This window comes from Bos taurus, chromosome 25 (assembly GCF_002263795.3).
Source record: "Bos taurus isolate L1 Dominette 01449 registration number 42190680 breed Hereford chromosome 25, ARS-UCD2.0, whole genome shotgun sequence".
Taxonomy (NCBI): Eukaryota; Metazoa; Chordata; class Mammalia; order Artiodactyla; family Bovidae; genus Bos; species Bos taurus.
In genome coordinates, this window is record NC_037352.1 from 11,073,657 (window position 1) to 11,093,468 (window position 19,812).

The 19,812-nt window shown below is 48.3% G+C and overlaps 1 protein-coding gene across 5 annotated transcripts in view; it reads left to right on the top strand.

Annotated features, from left to right (window-relative positions):
• Positions 1-19,812, top strand: part of SNX29 (sorting nexin 29) — a 597,448-nt gene that overhangs the window by 391,481 nt on the left and 186,155 nt on the right. For all 5 annotated transcript variants that reach the window (XM_024984883.2, XM_059881310.1, NM_001076862.1 and 2 more), the window contains 2 exon segments: positions 7,857-7,912; positions 12,121-12,202. In XM_024984883.2, the coding sequence (XP_024840651.1) occupies positions 7,857-7,912; positions 12,121-12,202 (138 nt within the window).

Below are 19,812 nucleotides of genomic sequence, written 5' to 3' on the forward strand. Positions count from 1 at the left end.
GGCTGTCGCCTGGCCTGGCTGACCAAGCTGGAGACAGCCGTGCATCTGATGTGTTGTTCCTTCTTGAAAAGTGAGATGAGAAAGCAGGGTATTGGTTGAATGGGAAATAGTTGTCATTTCTGGCAGTGCAAAGTGAGAGCTAATCGTTTTGGGGAAGGCTATTTGAAAAGAGGGGGTGTGTGAGAAAGCGCCTGGAAGACGTAAATTACGGGTGTCGTTTCACGATTGGGACCACGATTCACCGTCCTGTATTGTCCGCCTTTTTGCCTTGTCCTCTGAGCGGTGAATCCGAGAGCCCTGTAATTAGAAGACAAAGACTGTGATTCTCTTCCTTTGGTTCCTCTTATCTCCAAACTAGCTCATCCTTCTCATGCATGACGACTGCGGATTTGCTCCAGAGCAGTTGGAGGCTTGATTGACACTTTCATGGAAGTGGAGCTTCCTTCATCATTCCCTTGCTTCCTCAGTCCCAGATGCTCAGTCAGGGTCCACAGTGTGCCAGGGCCAGTGTGAACGAGAAGACGTGGAGGCTGCTGTCCCCAAGCTTGCAGGGAGCAACCAGTTGCAGCCTGAGCCCCGGGGACGGTACAGGGCAGCAGTGGAGGGTGTGGTTAGTTCTGGTGGTCAGGAAGGTGTCTCACAAGAAGTCCTCTTTTAGCTGAATCTTGAAAGATGGGGGAACAGCCAGCTGCACACAGGCTGGGGAAAGAAAGGAGGGGGACATGACTTGCAGTAATACTTGCTTCACATGTTTATTGGAGGATTAAGTGTACAAATACATTGGTGCATAGGCATTCAGCTTTGGCCACCGGATGCTAACAGCTGATTCATGGGAAAAGACCCTGATACTGGGAAAGATTGAAGGCAGGAGGAGAAGGGGGTGACAGAGGATGAAATCGTTATATAGCATCACTGACTCAGTGGACATGAGTTTGAGCAAACTCTGAGAGATGGTGAAGGACAGGGAAGCCTGTCATGCTGCAGTCCATGGGGTCACAAAGAGTCGGACACGACTGAGTGACTGAACATCAACAAAAGGCGTTCACCACACTTTGGCTTCCCCTCCAGCCAGCATCTCTGTTGCTTTCTAGCAGGGACTTCAGAGAACCACGTGACCTCTCAGGTAATCAGTGAAGGCTGCCTTGTGTACCCAGAGATGAAAAGGGTTCTGATTGCCTGTGGGTCTTGCCTGTCCCTACACGCTAATATGTGCAGCACCTGGGGTGTTCACTCCAGAAAGGCCCCGAAATCCTGCTGCCCTGTGTCTCCAGCCACGGGCTCTGCCTTTCCCTGCAAACTAGCATACTGCCCCCTGATCCCCCTACCCAGACCATAGCCCAGATGGTGAGCCGCCTTCTCTCGGGGGCCAGGGAGAGGGAAGTGAGGATGACCATGCTATCTCACGCTCTGTGTTGGTGGGAACTGAAGAGAAGGCTCCATCACGAACACGTGTCCTCCAAGAGTCCTGGGGCTTCAGGAAGGCATGAGGATGTTTGTGGCCAGTATCAATAGAAAGCTGATTTTTCATACAAAATCTCTGCCCCACACTTCTTTCATGGCTAGAATTGGAAGTCAAATCAGCTTTTGGGAGGATTGCTGTAACCCTCAGATGCTCCCTTCTCCAGTCTCTGTAGACAGTGTGAAAAGACAGCTGGTTAAGTTGGTGAATAAGATTTGCCACCAGTTGTCATCCTGCGCTTGCTGTCGACCCAGGCCTTGTTTTCAAGATGGATCCACCAAGGTCAGAAAGTTCATGGATTCTTTTTCCAGCCAGCCACCCTGAAACTGAGGCTGATTCGTGTCTCCTGACTTGCTGATGCCAATAATGCCACCAGTTAGAAGAAAAGCTCCTGAGTGGGAAGGATTTAACAGCTCTCAGGTTCTTACACCCACTGTCCAAGAGGGTCCCGACAAACAAGCATGTGTTGTTTTGTTCAGTTGCTAAGTCGCGTCCGACTCTTTGAGACCCCATGGACTACAGCGTGCCAAGCATACCCAAAGGGAAAGTTGTCCATCAGGAAAATACCTTCTTTTTTAAAAAATATAGTTATTTTAATTGGAGGATAATTGCCTTACAATATTGTGGTGGTTTTTGCCATACATCTACCCTCTTTTTAAAATTGATTGTTTTGAAGAAGCCCTTTGTTCACGTTACTGTAGAATGAGTGGCATCTGTCCTTAAAGTCCTCAACTTGTCTTTTGTTTTGGTCCTTCTGGTCACCCTTCCCCTCAGCCTGGTGGGACAGGCAGTCAAAACTTTCCTTTTTGTAAGTGAGGTTCCCTTTGTCCAAGCTTTGTTCGTGTCCGATCTGAGACAAGGCTGCACTCAAAAGTGTGGTGATGCCACCGCTGCCTTCACTGTCTGGGAGTCCTGCCTCTGGTCTGTTTGCCTGATTCATGTCGTGCCAAGGAAGCTTCTCCTAGCCTTGTTGTTCAGTCGCTCAGTAATGTCTGACTCTTTGTGACCCCATGGACTGCAGCATACCAGGCTTCCCTGTTCCCAGTCTCCCAGAGTTTTCTCAAACTCATATCCACTGAGTCAGTGATACCATCCAACCATCCCATCCTCTGTCGTCCCCTTCTCCTCCTGCCTTCAATCTTTCCCAGCATCAGGGTCTTTTCCAATGAGTCGGCTCTTTGCATCAGGTGGCCGAAGTATTGGAACTTGAGCTTCAGCATCAGTCCTTCCAATGAAAATTCAGGACTGATGTCCTTTAGAGTTGACTGGTTTGGTCTTCTTGCAGTCCAAGGGAGTCTCAAGAGTCTTCTCCAGCACCACAGTTTGAAAGCATCAGTTCTTTGGTGCTCAGCCTTCTTTACAGTTCAACTCTCACATCCATACATGACTATTGGAAAAACCAAAAGTCAAAAGGCTTTGATTCAACAGACCTTTGTCAGCAAAGTGATGGCTTAGGTGTGGAGGTAAACTCAGAGAAGCGAGTTCCAGAGAAGGTATTGGGTTCCATGTGGAAGCAGCAGGGGGAGAGTGGTGTTTGGAGGATAGGCTTCAGAGCTGCCCTCAGCCCTCTTGCCCCAATGCAAGGAAGACTTGAAGACATTGGCCCTCTCATCCAGTGGGGGAGGATTGGAAAGAATGTTTTATTTACTTTATACAGTAATGTGATACAGATACATCTGTTAGTGGTTACAGGATTAATGCATCTTCCTCGTAGAAAGTATAGAGAAGTCCAGACACATGCTACAGATTCATCTGACTGCCCTCTCTCTGATACCCCACCGTCTTTCAGATCTCTTCCATCCTCACCTTACTGATCCACAGTCATTGCTAGTTTTATCTAGGACACATACTGGGTATTTGCAGTTAATGTTAGTAGCAGCTTTAAAAAAAAAAATTTTTTTTTTTTTTAATTGTGCTGTACAGCTTTTGGGATCCTAGTTCCCTGCTGCTGCTAAGTCACTTCAGTTGTGTCTGACTCTGTGTGACCCCATAGACGGCAGCCCACCAGGCTCCCCTGTCCCTGGGATTCTCCAGGCAAGAACACTGGAGTGAGTTGCCATTTCCTTCTCCAGTGCATGAAAGTGAAAAGTGAAAGGGAAGTCGCTCAGTCGTGTCCGACCCCTAGCATGGACTGCAGCCCACCAGGCTCCTCCGTCCACGGGATTTTCCACCCCACTCGAGTGGGGTGCCATTGCCTTCTCCCCTAGTTCCCTGACCAGGAATTAAATCCGAGTCCTGGTATCTCAGTTTGTAAAGCATCCGCCTGCAGTGCCGGAGACCCCTGTTCGATTCTTAGGTTGGGAAGATCCCCTGGAGAAGGGATAGGCTGCCCACTCCAGTGTTCTTGCCTAAGCTCACTTAGCAGGGAAAGTGCGAAGTCCCAACCGCCTGGACCACCAGGGAATTCCATAGCAGCATTTTGTTAAACGGAGAACAGGAGCTTTTTTCCTGTGCCATTAAAAGTTTATCAAGAGCACTCTTTGGTGGGATAATACATTTTAGTTTACATTTTTAATGGATGTTAGATTCTTTCAAAGCTCAAATAGTAGGTATAAAGGTGTGGTAACTGAATAGCCTCACTCCCACCCCGCTGTCCAGGCCCTGCCCCAGGGCTGGTGCCCCTTTGGTTGGTGCCTTGAACTTCACTTCTGTACCTTCCTAATGCAAAAATAAAGAGCAACAACTTGATATTCTTCCTTCCCCGTTTTTGCACCCAAGGTAATGTATTACACCCACCGTCTGTAGTCTGCTCTCACTTTCCTGTTGCTGCTGCTAAGTCTCTTCAGTCGTGTCCGACTCTGTGCGACCCCATAGATGGCAGCCCACCAGGCTCCCCCATCCCTGGGATTCTCCAGGCAAGAACACTGGAGTGGGTTGCCATTTCCTTCTCCGCACTTTCCTGTTATGGTTTCTCTTTTAGATGTTTTCATAACTGCACATGGATGGTATCTCATTCTTCAAAAGCACCTTTAAATTCTTTTAAAGAAGTTCACTCGATCATTTTTTTTAATCTTACAGAAAGATAGTGAATGAAAAATAAGCGTCATTTTTCTCCCCAGTCCCACTCCTAATCTGCTATCAGTGTTGCTGTTTTCTTATATACTTTCCCAGAATTATTTTTGTTCTTGTACCCTCATGAGTGTGTGTGTGTGTATATTTATGTGTATAAGTCATTTTCTTAAACCAGGCATCTCCTATGGACATGTCATAATTTCTTGAATCATTCCTCTATAGTTGTACCGTTAGATTCTTTTTTGTTTTACTTGTCTAAGCCTGGGAAGAGGAATCATCTTCAATGTAAATTTTTGTTGACGTCTTTGTTTCCTCTGGATAAATCCTGGGAGTGTGATTTCTGGGTCAAAGGACGGAGATGTTTTAGGGATCTTGGTTCACACGAGCTCATGGCTTCCCCCAAGGGATTGTATCTCTTCTCACCGTAGATACCCTGAGGACAATGACAGTCCCTCTAACAACAGGGCCACCCCAACTCCCAGCCCAGGGAGTCCCTGGTCTTTTGTTCATTGCAGCACTGTTTACAATAGCCAAGACATGGAAGCAACCTAGATGTCCATCAGCAGACGAATGGATAAAGAAACTGTCATACATATATGCAGTGGAATATCTCTCAGCCATAAAAAGGAACGAACGTGACTCAGTTGAACTGAGGTGGATGAACCTTGAGCTTGTTATGCAGAGTGAAATAAGTCAGAAAGCGAAAAACAAGTACCATATATTGACGCTTGTATGTGGAATCTAGAACAATGGTACTGGTTAACCTGTGTGCAGGTCAATAACAGAGATGTAGGCATAGAAAATGGACTTGTAGACACAGCAGGGGAAGGAGAGGATGGGACGAATTGAGAGAGTAACACTGACATATATATACTACAATGTGTAAAATAGCTGGGGGAAGCTGCTGGATAACACAGGGAGCTCAGCTCGGTGCTGTGACGACCTAGAGGGGTGGGATTGGCGGAGCAGGGGAAGGGAGGCCCAAGAGGGAGAGGATATGCGTATATATCTCCGTGGACAGAGGAGCCTGGCAGGCTACAGTCCATAGGGTCAAAAAGAGACACTACTGAGCGACTATCACACGGCTGATTGCTGGTGGTGGTTGGTGGAAAGCAGCACAACATTGTAAAGCGATGATCCTCCAATTAAAAAAGAAAAGAAAGAAAGAAACTGACGTTTTCTCAAGTGGTTACGCAGGTTTCTCTTTGCTGGATTTCAGAGACTCTCTCAAAGCCCGCTGCCCAGAGCCCAGTTGAATTGCTTATTAGCTCCAGGAACCTGGAAAGGGCTCAGCTTGGCCATCCTCCTTCTGGGCTGCCGAATAGAGGGTGAGACACCCCTAGGGTTGTCGGCAGATTAGTGTCTGGTGTCAAGGATAGCACACTGCTGTTCCTTCTCAGTAGTTGTCATGTTATTCAGTGGGTGAGTGAGTGAAAGTCGCTCAGTCGTGTCCGACTCTTTGCGTCCCCATGGACTATATATAGTCCATGGCATTCTCCAGGCCAGAATACTGGAGTGGGTAGCTGTTCCCTTCTCCAGGGGATCGTCCCAACCCAGGGAACAAACCCAGGTCTCCCGCATTGCAGGCGGATTCTTTACCAGCTGAGCCACAGGGGAAGCCTCATGTTGTCGTATTACTGTTTTAGCATACAGGTCAATCAGGGAGACCCTCCCACCTGCCTGGCACTGTTGCACACACACAAGACGTGTCAGCTCCTCTTGTGCTCAGAATAACCCTGTGCCTGTGACTGTTACACCCATTTCACCGACAAGGACAGTACAACACAGAGAAGTCAGGTGGCCTGCTCGTGGCCACGCTGTTAGGGGCTCAGGACTCGGTCAGGAGCCACGTGGTCCCCAGAGCGCAGGCTGCTCAGCCATCCCTCCTCCTGCCTCCCGGAGGAGCCTGCTGCCTCTTTAGGGACCGCCTCCTAGTATCTTCTCATCCTCTGTTCAGGCAGAGCTTTGTCAAGTCTCTCCTCCTCCCGTCACCTTTGAGCTGGCTTTTCCTCTTGTTTGCTAAGGGTTGGTAGTAGAAAAGCCTTGAAAATGCAACAGACCTGAATTTGTCTCCCCTTCCTACGTGTGCGGCCTCGTCTGGGGGACATTACCCACCCCCAGAATCATCATCACGATTTAAAAAAATCACTTAAAAGGTTACTCATTTGGCTCCGCCGATTCTTAGTTGCGGCATGTGGGATCTAGTTCCCCAACTAGGGATGGAACTCGGGCACCCTGCATCGGGAGCACAGAATCTTAGTCACCGGACCACCAGGGAGGTCCCTGTTCACCACAGTTAATGATGATCGAAGGTAACCTAAATGCCCTGACGGCACGCAGTGTGAAAGGAAGGGCCCGTTTCCCTCATCGCCTCTCCCCCTTCTCTGTTCCATTGGATTCCTCTCAGTTTTGATCCACAGTCTTACATTCTGTCCAGTTCACATTCCTTTTCTTTTTAAAAAAAAAAATGTATTTTCACTTTTTGGCCATGCTGGGCGTTCATCACTGCACGTGGGCTCTCCCTGGTCGTGGCAAGTGGGGGCGGCTCCCTAGCTGCAGTGCTGCTTCTTGCAGTGACTTCTCCTGTTGCTGAGCACAGGCTGTCGGGCGCAAGGGCTTCAGTACTGGGGCGCATGGGCTTAGTTGCCCCAGGACACGTGTCCCCTGAATTGGCAGGCAGATCCTTAACCGCAGGACCACCGGGGAAGTCTCCTCCAGTTCACACACGATCCTGTCACAAAAGGAAGCTCACTCCCAGGGTCTGATAACATCATGACTGACTGAGCGTCTACCAGTGCCGGCTGTCAGCTGTCTGCGAGAATTACCATCCCACCAGGCGATTTAGCGTCTTGCACCCAGTCCTGTTCTCATGGGGCCCTTCTGAGTCAGAGGAGGAGGTCATACTCAGCTGCCTTAACTTGCCCACACATGACAGGGGAAAGGATGGAGCCATCTTGGGGGACAGAAATTGGCCTCTGTTTGCACACCAGGTGTGTCTGTGTATGTGACCATTGTCCTGGTCACGGTGACTATTTTTTGCCATTGCGTGTTTGATGTCTCACCTCTCAGCTCCTAATTAGGCCTCTCTAGCTCCAAAACTACATGCTTTTTCACACCCACAATGATCTCAATGGGATTAACAGCCTTTTTTTTTTCCTGTGAAGGTAATTGAGATCTTTCATGGTGGCATATTTTTATTACTGTAACTCCGTCTCTAACCATCCTTCCACTAAATCTCTTACTGTTTTCCAGTAACTGCTTCTTCCCCTCATTCTGAACAGGAAATGTTAAGGGACCATTGAGAGGCAGAATTTCCCGTGATTATGCAAACCATGTTAACCATGATGTGTTTTCTCTCTCCCCCTCTCCTCTCTCCTGATGGCAGGTGCCTGGAGATTTGAGTCAAACATCCGAAGACCAGAGTTTGTCGGATTTTGAAATGTAAGTCCACAGCGCCTGCTCATGAAGAGCCTTTTAGAAACAGGACTCTTGTTGCTTGGCTCACATCCCAGGAGACCACAACCAAAAAAAAAAAAATGTTTAAATCTGCATGGCTGACTTGGTTATTGTAGAGCTGGGGAGTTGTCCGCCTGCAGTCTGCGTCCGGCCTTTAGATGTGTTTTTAGTCTCCCTCCATGGGTGTTGAAAAACAATTTAATCTTTTTGGCTGACATTTAAGAGTGGGAAGATGCCACATGAAAATTTAAATTTCTCCATTTTCTTTAAAAGAAGAAATCCCGGCAAGGCCACCATCAGCTGGAGCTGAGCGGCAACCGCCTCTGCTGTACGGGGCGTGTGCCCCTCCGCTCGCCTTGGTCCCCACTCCTCCGGCCCACTTCACTGGTTCCATTGTCTGGGTGTCTCCTGTTCCAGTTTTGAGTTTGCAGCCCCAGGGTTTTTGGAAGCACAAGAGTTCAGTATCTTGGTCTGATTTTTGATTGGGTTTAATTCTGTCTGGTGTTTTTGCCGATAACCCCTAGGCTATTTGGTTGATCTTCAGACTGACTCTTTCTGATTGAGTTGCCTTGGTTTTTGGACTGAATAGTCCTGTGGGGTTGAGGAAGAGAGTGGAGTGAGTCCCGAGTCAGGGTCAAGCAGAACCTCCCTCTTCTCATTTAGATGTGCTGAGTGGAGGAAGCTTTAGGCTCCCCAGGAGATGGTGTCATCTGTCCCTCTGCTTCTGGAGGGGGGGTGGGGGTGGGGGACATTGGAAGAGCACTTTGTTAGAGCCAGGCCGGGCCAAGTTGAAACCTTAGTTGTGTGACCTCGAGCTGCTTAATCTCTCTGGGCCTGAGTTTGCTCATTCATAAGATGCAGATCACAGCTGGCCTTGTGAGACGGAGGTAGAGATTAGAGGCAGGGGGTATCTAGAGGCCCTGAGTGCTGGTGCGTGGGGTTGTGGAAGTTATAGTGAAGGATGAAAATCAAAGACAAGTTTGTCTCTGCTGGCTCTTTGGGGGATGAGTGGAGGGGGGTATAGCATGAAAGAGGGTCATGAAATGGCAGCCTGGTGGAGGGCAAGGGGGAACCAGCTGGGGAGAGAGGTGAAAGCCAAATAGGGGATCCCAGAGGTGGGCCACTCATGAGGTGGAAGGGACTCATTGAAGCAGGAATTCATCACTGCCTACTGTGGGAGGCACCCTGCTAGTTCCTGGTGGAGGGGTTGAATCAGCACAGACCAGCCACACTCTCCTCCTCCTACCCCCAGGGTGCTTGTCTCCACTAAAGCCAGAGGGAAGTGCCATTCCCTCCCTTGAGATGGAGCTGCAGATCCCGCCTGTCCTTGCAGGGAAGGCCCTGGCTGACCTTGGCTCCATCTCCAGTCTCCCCCCACCCTCTCTTCATACCAGCTGCCCTGGTGGGCTTGATTCCTCCAACTTATCTGGTCTTCCATACACAGGATCATGATTGTATTCACTTAACCCACACTTGTAAATGTAGGAGAGAGATGGTCATGTAAACAGTCAATTCTAATACAGTGTGATACAGAAAGGGGAACACACCTAACCAGCCTGTGTGATCTCCTGTGAGGTTGTCCAGACCTCACCCATCCTGGGAGGTTAATGAAAACGGGAGTATTAGTTACACTTCTGCACCCTTCCCCCGGCCGAAAGAAATGAAGGGGGAACACTGGTCACTAGCACAGTTTTGGGGGTCTTTCCAGGAGAGGTGTTGTAGATACCCAAGTCAATTCAGTGGACCAGAATTGCAGGTTGTACTCAGATCCCCAGGGAGGTGATCAATAGGCCTTATTTTGCCCCATGAAGGGGATCAGCGACTTGGCTCAGAGCTTAGAAGAAATGCTATTTCAGGAAAGAATCATTTCTTTGTGAAAATGAAATGCTCTTTACCCTGGAGGTTGTGAGACTGTTGAGTCATGGAATCTTCCATCATCAGCGCATCAAACCGTGTTCCAAGCACAAGAGGCTGGTGAATTTTTATGAGCTGCTCTTTAGAGAGAAGGAGAGCTTGAGAAAAAGTGTTTATCCCTAGAACGGCTCTGAATGGAAGCAAGGACTGGGACCTCCCAGCCCTTCCAGAAATGCACAATACTGTTAGGAGAGCTGTTAGGAGTGATCTGGAAGTTTCAGTGACAGCTTATCAGCTCTGCATGTTGATCCAGCTGTGGAAGAGTGGTGATGGTGGGCGTGTGCACCCACGACTCAAGAGTGTGGTTAAAGTCATCCAGTAAGGCACAACTGTCATGCTACCGAAAGAACCCTTGAGGTTCTCTCGAGTAGCCTGTGAGGATCAACAGAGATGATCTGGGTGAAAGCGTGGGTCCGTCCATGGTACATGTGCAGTAAATGATTCTGCGTTTGAATTTAAATCTGGCTTTATTCAACCCTGACTTCAGACCATACCACAAAGCTACAGTCATCAAGAGAGTGTGGTACTGGGACAAAGGCAGAAAAATTGATCAACAGAACAGCATAGAAAGCCCAGGGACAAACCCACGCACCTGTGGATACCTTATCTTTGACAGAGGAGGCAAGAATATGCAGTGGAGAAAAGACAGCCTCTTCAATAAGGAGTGCTGGGAAAACCTGGGCAGGTGCATGTGAAAGAAGGAAATGAGAACACTCCCTAACATCATAAACAAAAATAAACTCAAAAGGGATTAAAGGCCTAAATATAAGGCCTTTGCGACTTCTTTGCAACCCCATGGACTGTAGCCCACCAGGCTTCTCCATCCATGGGATTCTCCAGGCAAGAATACTTGAGTGGGTTACCATTTCCTTCTCCAGGGGATCTTCCCGACCCAGGGATCGAACCCGGGTCTCCCGCATTGGAGGCAGACGCTTTAACCTCTGAGCCACCAGAGAAGTTGCACAAATATAAGGCCAGACATTTAAAACTCTTAGAGGTGGGCTTCCCTGATGGCTCAGAGGCAAAGAATTCGCCTGCCAATTCAGGAGATATGGGTTCAATTTCCTGGTCTGGAAAGAGCCCACATCCCGAGGAACAACTAAGCCCATGCACCACAGCTACTGAGCCATCGAGCCTGTGCCCTGGAGCCCAAGAGCTGCAACTACTGAAGCCCGAGCACCCTAGAGCCCGTGCCCTGCAGCTAAAGAAGCTACTCCAGTGAGAAGCTTGCACACTGCGACTAGAGAAGAGCCCCTGCTACAGGAGAAGCCCATGCAACAGTGAAGACCCAACAGAGCCAAAAATAAGTAATAAGTAAAATTAAAAAAAAAAAACAAAAAAAACCCAATACAACTCTTAGGGGAAAATACAGGCAGAACACTCTTATAAATTGCAGCAAGATCCTCTTTGACCCACCTCTTAGAGTAATGGAAATAAAAATAAAACTTGCTCTATTCAAGCCACACAGTGTTTTTGGAAAAGCTGCAAGAGTGGTTATTGGTGCCTGACTTTCTGAAATTCCCTTCCCCCACCCCAAACAGCCATTGCTTGCATGACCATGAGCGTTGTTTTCATGGAGTCTGATCTTAAAATGAGGTGATGATGCTGGTTTAGTCGCTAAGTTGTGTCCAACTCTTGCGACCCCATGGACTGTAGCCCATAAGGCTCCTCTGTTCATGGAATTTTCTAGACAAGAATACTGGAATGGGTTACCATTTCCTCTTCCAGGAGATCTTCCTGACCCAGGGATTGAACTTGGGTCTCCTGCATTAGCAGGCAGATTCTTTATAGACTGAGCCACCAGAGAAGCACCGCCCCCCCTTAAAATGCGGGTCAAGGTTTAAAGTGGGCACTGTGAGGACACTGCACGAATCCTCCGAACACTCTAGACACCCTGTGAGCATTAGTGCTCTTGACCCCCGCTAGGCTCGTGGAGTCTTCCCGTGATCAGCCCCCTCTTCAGATGAGCAAAATGAGGTTCAGATAAATTACAGGCCACCGTCACTCAGGTAGTAGGACCTGAAAGGCAGCTGTCTCTCAGCCAGAATGTGAACGGCATCTACAAATTTTACACACACCCGCACACAAGCATTTTAAACTAAGGCCCTTAAAAATAATCTTGGGCGACCAAGTAATGAAACCGTGAACTGCTCTTTTAGTCTACTGTCGAGCATAATACATGCTGACATACATGGTGTGCCTCTTAGAGGAGAAAATTAATAGCTTCCTCCCTTTTTTGGTAAATTGAAATGACCAGTTTCGATCTTTCTTCTGTTTAGATCAAACCGAGCTCTGATCAACGTCTGGATCCCGTCAGTGTTTCTCCGGGGCAAAGCTGCCAATGCCTTCCACGTGTATCAGGTAATTACCTGGTTTTCAGTTAGACGCCACTGCCAGGGTGGAGCCCACACTTGCTTGTTACTCTCTGGAGCTTTTACATCTTGGTGGTGGAGTGTGGAGTGCCGTACAGAGAAGGCCACAGCGTTCTAACACCAGCATCTACCTGCCCAACCTCCCCGAGGCAGCGGTCCTTCCATCAGGCTGGGGGTGCTTCCTCATGCTGGCCGGGGGTCCTAGTGTGGCTGTGACCACTCAGCTCAGGCTGCTTGAGCAGAAAAGCAGGGCGTTGATGGCTTTGTTACAACTGAAGAGTCCAGGCATGGGTCTGGCCTCAGGCTCGGCTGGACCTGTGGTCAGGAAGCTGCCACTATTTCCTCCTGTTTCCTTTGCCAGGGCATCCTTTTCAGGCTAGTTCTCTCTGTAGGTGGACCAGGCGGCTCCCGGAAGCATCAGACTCTCAGCCAGTCTGGGCATCTCTCAAGGGTCTGTCTTGGATCCCAGGCACATCCCTGAACCCAGGGGTGGAGTGATGGACTTCTGTGCTGGGCCAGGTTCAAATCATGTGACCCCCTCACCTCCACTGGCAAGGGGGTTGGAGTTAACCTCATCTGACCTTGCTACTGAGGGAGGGGCAAGGCAACACCGCAGATGAAAACCAGGCCACTCGGTGAAGAGAAGGGGCTACTGAGGGAGGGGCAAGGCAACACCGCAGATGAAAACCAGGCCACTCGGTGAAGAGAACGGGCAACAGACAGTTGTCAGGTGATGTTCAATTTGCCTCCTGGGGTGGAGCCGGCCAGCCTACACCCAGTTGGGGATTGAGTGTCTGGGACAAGGGGAACCTTTGCTTTAGAGCTGATTTTGCCCCAACAATTGGGACCCTGGTTTTCCATCTTTTCTCTGATTTTCTGATGTCTTTTCCAGCCCTGCCTACTTACCCACTTTCTTTCTTTCTTCTTTCTCTTCTGAACTGAACTCCAGCCATTGGTGTTTTGTGCTGGGGCTGTTTGGTTTTCAGCTTTGACTCTTCACTGCTTCTGGCTCCACTGTCATCCTGTGTCACAACAGCTTTCATTAGGTTTTGTTCTTATTCCCACGAGCTCTGTGAAAAACCTTGGTTTTGTTTTGTTTTGTCATTTTTCTTAGTGGGGAATTGACCGTTGAAGTTTTCTCAGCTATGAAGGCATGTCTCCAGGAGACTGGGGTAGGGCTGAAAGGATGCTGAACTTGGGAATAGGGGCCCTGGTCTCACTTTTATGGCTTAGGTAAAGATCAGTTTCCTTATCTGTAAAATGGAAATCATAATAATGCTCACTTTGGAAAGCTTTTGTCGGGACGAGGAATACGTGGTGCCTAATAGGCACTTGAGATTCGTCTCTCATCTTCTGACTTGGCTGCTGCCTTTGGTCACTGATGGCAGGTCTGGCAGTGGGCGTGGGTTCTGTAGGGATGGGCCTGAGCATGCTACACGCCGCTCACCTGAAATCTTCTGGACAGATGAGCTAGAGTTTGGCAAGGAGGTTTGCACTAGAACGTCACGTTAGTTTGCTTGTTTGGCCGGGCGACAATAGCACTTTAGTAAATATTAGGGAATCTTTGTGTTCGCGATGTTCTCAGCTCTGGCTTGAAAAGAGAATTGGAGATGACAGATTTCTGAATGTCCTCTTCTCCTTTTTTATCCCAAACCAAACCAAGAAGACACCCTCTTATTTGAATGTCCTGTAACTTCTGCCTTGCGATCATCAGAAAGCTGGGGGTGTTGCCTGGAGGAGGAAGAGAGGGAAGCAGACAGCTTTATTTTAGAGCAAAATTAGAATGCGAGCTCCCTGGAGAGGTTTCCTTGACCTTTCGTTCCTGACTCCTCCCCCACCTCACCCCGGCAAGTCACAGGGCCGTTTTCAGTGACCAGAAGTCTGTTACGAACGAGACGGACACAGCACATATGCCGTTGCCTGGGAGATTGTTCCCACACTGGTCACGGCGGCGTTCGAGCCGCACTTGCCCTGTGCTTGACCAGAGTTTCCAAAGCTTTCCTGGATATGATCCAGCCCATTGTGCAGAGGACGAGGCCCAGATCACATGGAGCCGCGGGCCTGGCAGGCCTCGCATCACCCAGAGCAGCTCCATCCCATGCTGCGGGCTCTCTGAAAATCCCCTCTGGTCTTGGAGTAGTATGGAGCAGCATTTCTGGAAGGCAACTGTCTCTCTCCTTTTAGCAAACAGTGCTTCCGGTCAGTGCCTCAAGAACAGACTCTGAGCATGTGGCTGGAAGCTTTTGAGAAAGGCTTTGTTACAGTGTGCTTTGCTTTGACTTTGTTGTTTTTTAAACGATAATGATAATTGGAGAGAGGGTGACTCATTTAAAATAGTGGTACCGTTGGACTTTATTTTTACTAGCTTAAAAATACATTTTATATAATTCCACAAAGGATTTCAGATAATTTCTAGAGAAACTCAGAAAGGAGTGATAAAATAGAAGAAATACAATATCAAAATCAGAGTAAATGTAAACTAAGAGCACTTTCATTAAGGGAACACTGGAAATCACACATATAGATATACATATATATATATATTTATAATGAGAGCCTACATGGTTGCTCTCATTAGTTTGAAAGTTTCCCTTTGTGCTTCCTGGCAGCCAGTGTGAAAATGGAAATGTAGCTATTTTGGGTAAGTCCATCACTAACTGGAAGAAGATATGTCAGTTCCTCAAAGAGCTCTAAAAGAAATGTCGCTATGGGACTTTAGACTAAACGATAATAGAGGACATGGCAGACGATGCCCTGTTGCATCCCTGTGGCAGATCACTCTCAGGTTTACTTAAGATCTCCCTCCAAGGAAGCTAAGTGCATAACCATAAAAAGGACCTTGAGTCCATTTGAAGAGCCCAGATGAAAGGAACAGCATGTGTAGCTTTTCCAGCAGATCTGCGCTGTCCAGTCCAACAGCCACTAGCCTCATGTGGCCATTTAAATTTGACTTAATTGAAATTTAACTTGAGTCCCTCAGACGCGCCATCCGCGCTTCAGGTGCTTCATAGCCACGTGAGGCTGGTGGCTGCCACATTGGACAACGTAGACACAGAACATTCCCATCATCACAGGAAGTGCCGGATGGGGACCATTTAGATCAGTCTCTCCTGGAGTGGCAGGAAGCTAGGTGGTCTTCTGTGTCGTCCTATCTGTGCTTAGTGAAGTTTTGGAGTGACAGAAATCGGGCATCCCGTGACAGGTTCTGCAGGGCGACGACCACTGGTCTTATAGCTCCTCAATCACTGGCAATGATGTAGAAGAAGTCTCCCTGTGGCCACGGGGCCTTGAACGCACTCTAGTCTAGCCTTTTAGCAGAGACTGAGGAAGACCCAGGATTAACACCTCCGACAGGCAGCAGACTCGATCTCACTGAGCTACATTGTTTTCTTTTATTGTAGGTATTATAAAAATAATACAACTTTATGCCTGCCTTCTACTTATGGCTGGCATGCTTGCTAAGTTGCTTCAGTCATGTCTGACTTTAGTTGTGTTTGACTCTCTGCGACCCTATGGACTGTAGCCAGGCTCCTCTGTCCATGGGATTTCCCAGGCAAGAACACTGGAGTGGGTTGCCATGCCCTCCTCCAGGGGATCTTCCTGATCCAGGGATCAAACCTGCATCTCTTACATCTCCTGCCTGGGCAGGTATGTTCTTTACCACTAGTGCTGCCTGCATGGGATTCTGTTTTTCCATTTAGCATGGTGATGTGCAGTTTCCTTTTAAAATAAACTTGAGAAAGAAAATGATTCAGTTTAAAGAAAAATACTAGATGTATGATAGTGAAAACAGCAAGAAGTTTAGGACGGTGACACGTGAATGAATAACACTTGGGAAATGCCACCTCTCACTGGCCTATGTGTTACATAAAGCAGCTCATTCAGTCCTCACAGCAACCCTGTGGGGTAGCAAGCACTTATTCTCCCCATTTTATATATGGGGAAACAGGACACAGAGAAGCAGCTCAGTCAGAAACATGATTTCCAGATATTCCCTAGTGGTCCGGTGGTTAAGACTCTGTGCTTCTGCTGCAGGGGGCACAAGTTCGATCCCTGGTTGGGGAAGTTCCACATGCCACATGGTGCAGCCAATAGTAATTATAAAAAATAATAAAAATAAAATACCCATGATGTTTAGACCCCAAAGCATTTCCGGACAAGGTACCAGTTTGCACAGATTCTATAAATGTGGGTGGAGTCCAGCTTTAGCAATCCAGGGAGCAGATTGGCCAGTTGCCTCGGAAGGACCCAGCTTGACCAGGAACTTGCCTGTGTGGATAGCCACCTGCATCCCTGAGACCGTGGACCAAGGACCCCCTACGACTAAGCCAGGGATGCCCTGGTGCCGCTACTCCAAGCTCCCTGCAGAACACACATTAGAGTCCTGCAAAGCCGAGAGGGGCCTGTGGTGGGTTTGCTTTGGAAAATTGTTGAAGTGGGTGCCTATTGGCCGTGACTGCTCTTGTTTGAGCAGCAGCAGGGTCCCCAAGCCTGCCCGGACGCTTGGGAACTGGGGTACTTCTGACCACAGAGGAGGAGCTAAACTGGTTCTCCAGCTGCTCGTAGTTCCCCGGCTCTCACCGCTTGTTTGTAGAAGGGGTCTGGGTGTGTATTTTGCACACAGGTTTCTGGCCAGAAGCACTGTAGTCCCTTGATAGGACTGAATGCAAGTTATTTGAAAGGATTTGTGTCTCTGAACACTGCAGTTTCCATGCTGTGTTCCCATGTCCCGAGGTGGGCGCTGAGGGTGTGCTCTGGCATAAAAGAAAGAAGTGGCAGCCTTTGGCCAGGTTTCAGGACAAAAGTAAAATTGATGTCCAGAACTTTCCCAACTTAAGTTTTTCTTCTATGAAGATTTCTTACTTCTGGCCCCTGTTACAATGCTTGGCTGCCTGCAGACACGTGCCAGAGACAAAATGATTAAACAGCAACAAACAGAATGGAAAAACAAAACGAAGCCCTATTTACTAACTGGTCTTGGTTAGTTTCTGTGTGTGTGTTAACACACAGTTGTGCTGGTGGGGTTTGACTTTCTGTCCCTTCCACGTGACATGGTTACATCTGTCATTTATCAATTAGTTCCTAGTTTATACTTTTGCAAGCGTTTGCTCTTATTCCCCAAATACCCCAACTTCCAAACAAATTTGCGGTCCTCTGTCTTAATATCCTACCGTAGTATTTACAAAGGCATGTTAGACCTTAAAACAATCCACCTATTTTTTTTTTCCTTAAGCCAACATTACAGCCACCGAATTGGCATGAACTAATACATCAATCCACTTATTCTCTGAATCCTTAGCTCTTTCCCTTTGAAAAGCACCAGTAGCATAAATACAGCTGAAATCAGTCCTCTCCATGGCGTTCATTTCAGCCTTTGAATTTCACCACCAGAAGCACTGGCTACGGTACCGTATTCCACTTGCCCAGATTTCCTTTGTAATGACAATTGCTTTGTTTCACCAGCGTTTTTGTTCTAGAATAAGCCCCCTTTCCTGGGGACCACAGCGGGGCTCTCTTGACTTGGAGTAAAGATGGTGTCCCAGGAAGACTCATTCAGTTTTGGGGTTCCCCCACCCCCTGAAGGATATCATGCAGCAAAGGCAGGAGTTTTCAAGGTTTATCCTGGCAGAGCATATTTATATATGCCGTACAGTGAAGATCCGTGATTTTTTTGTATTAATAAAAGATCACAGGGTCTGGTGGGCTGCATAGGAGGATGGCGATGCTTTTGTACCTCAGTCTTTGGGTGCTTCAGCCCTTTTCATCTCTGTGCTAAGATGGTTTACCCCTCAGGCCTTCAAGTTTGCTTTTAGCCGCGGTTCCATCTTTATACTTTCTGAGTCAGTAGCTGTGCAGAGAGGGAGGAATTCATTAAGCAGAGAAAGATGAGATGTTGGAGCCTAGCACAGAAATGGGCATGGCAGCCACAGTAACATGGGCTGATCAGAAGCCTCTGCCCTCGTGGGTTACCTTCCAGGGGTGGGGGACACAGGACAAAGGGGTTCACGTTAGGTCCCTCCCCCCACACTGCTGGGAGCCTGGCAGTGGGTCGTTTGATTTCTGAGTTTCCTTCCAGCCAGGTTGGTGTCTGTGCCGCATGATAAGCGAAGCTGTGGGAGCCATGGCCTCTGTTTTTGCTCTCTCCTTCCCGGAGAACTTTCTACACCACAGAGGCAGGCACCTCTGGGGATTATAGCACATTCACCTCCTGCTGTTCCTGGGATGCTCAAGGTTTCTGGGAAAGCCTGATACAGGTGGAAAACAAAAAGCCAAACCAAAAAGGCCTGTTCTCCTCCCCTTGGACACTCAAGTCACTATTATTCTCCATTACTGCTTTTATCTTCTCAAACAGGCGGAACTTTATGATTTTTTCTTTTGTAGCATAATTCCTTTATCCCAAAGCTGTGGATGGAGGGTCAACTAGATGCCAGGCACGTGTTAAATGCTGCAGAGCAAGGCTTGACATTGCATTTACCCTCCCACCTTCACATCTAGAGGGGACAGACGCTACCAGCTAAATATAACAATCTCGCGATAGAAGGGCTGCAGAGAGAGATACCGGTGGGAGGGACGGGCATCCATCCACTCACTTTACAAAGTGACAACAGAGGATGACAGATAAAGCGGTTAGCACAGTGCCTGGCACACAGCTACCCTGCAAACGCTGCCGTTAGTGATCTAAGAACTGCTTGACTTGTGATCAACAATTAGACCTGAAGGTAAACACAGAAGGAATTCCCCCTGTTGAATGTCTCTGGGCTCGTCTGCGTGATTGGAAGAGCCTTTATTTAGCATCTACTTGATCATGGACTCCACCTCAGCCTCCTTAGAGGCTGCAAGGAGCTAGATTCCTTTTTTTCCAAGTGAGGCAGTGTGGAAATTATTACATAAAAAAGGAAGGAGAGGTATGGAAGTCCTTCCCTTTACCTGTAGTGCCCTGAACACTGCTGAATGGGCCTTCTTCAGCATGTTTGCCTTAGCCCATCTTCAGCCTCACCAATAGAGAAACAGAACGGAAGAAAGAAAAACTTGGCTAAGATATGAATCTGTTTTGCTGCAGTAATTCCCTTTTTCTGGTTCCCCAGTCCCAGCCAGCTGCTCCTTTTCTGTTCCCTGGTCTGAAGGGAGAGTTCTGGTGAAAACAGAAATCTGGACAAAGCCACTTTCCTGTCTGGCTGTTGCTTTTCAGAAGTCTGAAGTTTGTCGTTTTATGAGAGACTCCTTTGCATCACTTCTGTTGGTCTCCTGAGAAGAGAGAGTGGGGTCCCAGCCTGGGCAAAAAGTTTCCCCAGCCTTGAACTGCTCGGGAGCAGAAACCAGGACCCCGCAGGCAGACAGCCCTTTCTTAGTCCTTGCCCATTCTTAGTTCTTGCCTCAGAGAAGAGAGCAGCTCAGCTTTCTTCTGCCCTGGGAAGAAAAGTTCTGCAAACCACAGATCAGCGAATGTTTTCCATCTTCAGTCACTGGACGGCTTCTTGGTATTCCCCGTTCTCTCCATTTGGCTGCAGACTTTCTTCTCTGAGCTTTGGAGAAAGGCAAAATGAAAGAATCAGGTTAAAGTGGAGGGGGGGCACTTTTTCTCCTGGAAGTCCTAATTGC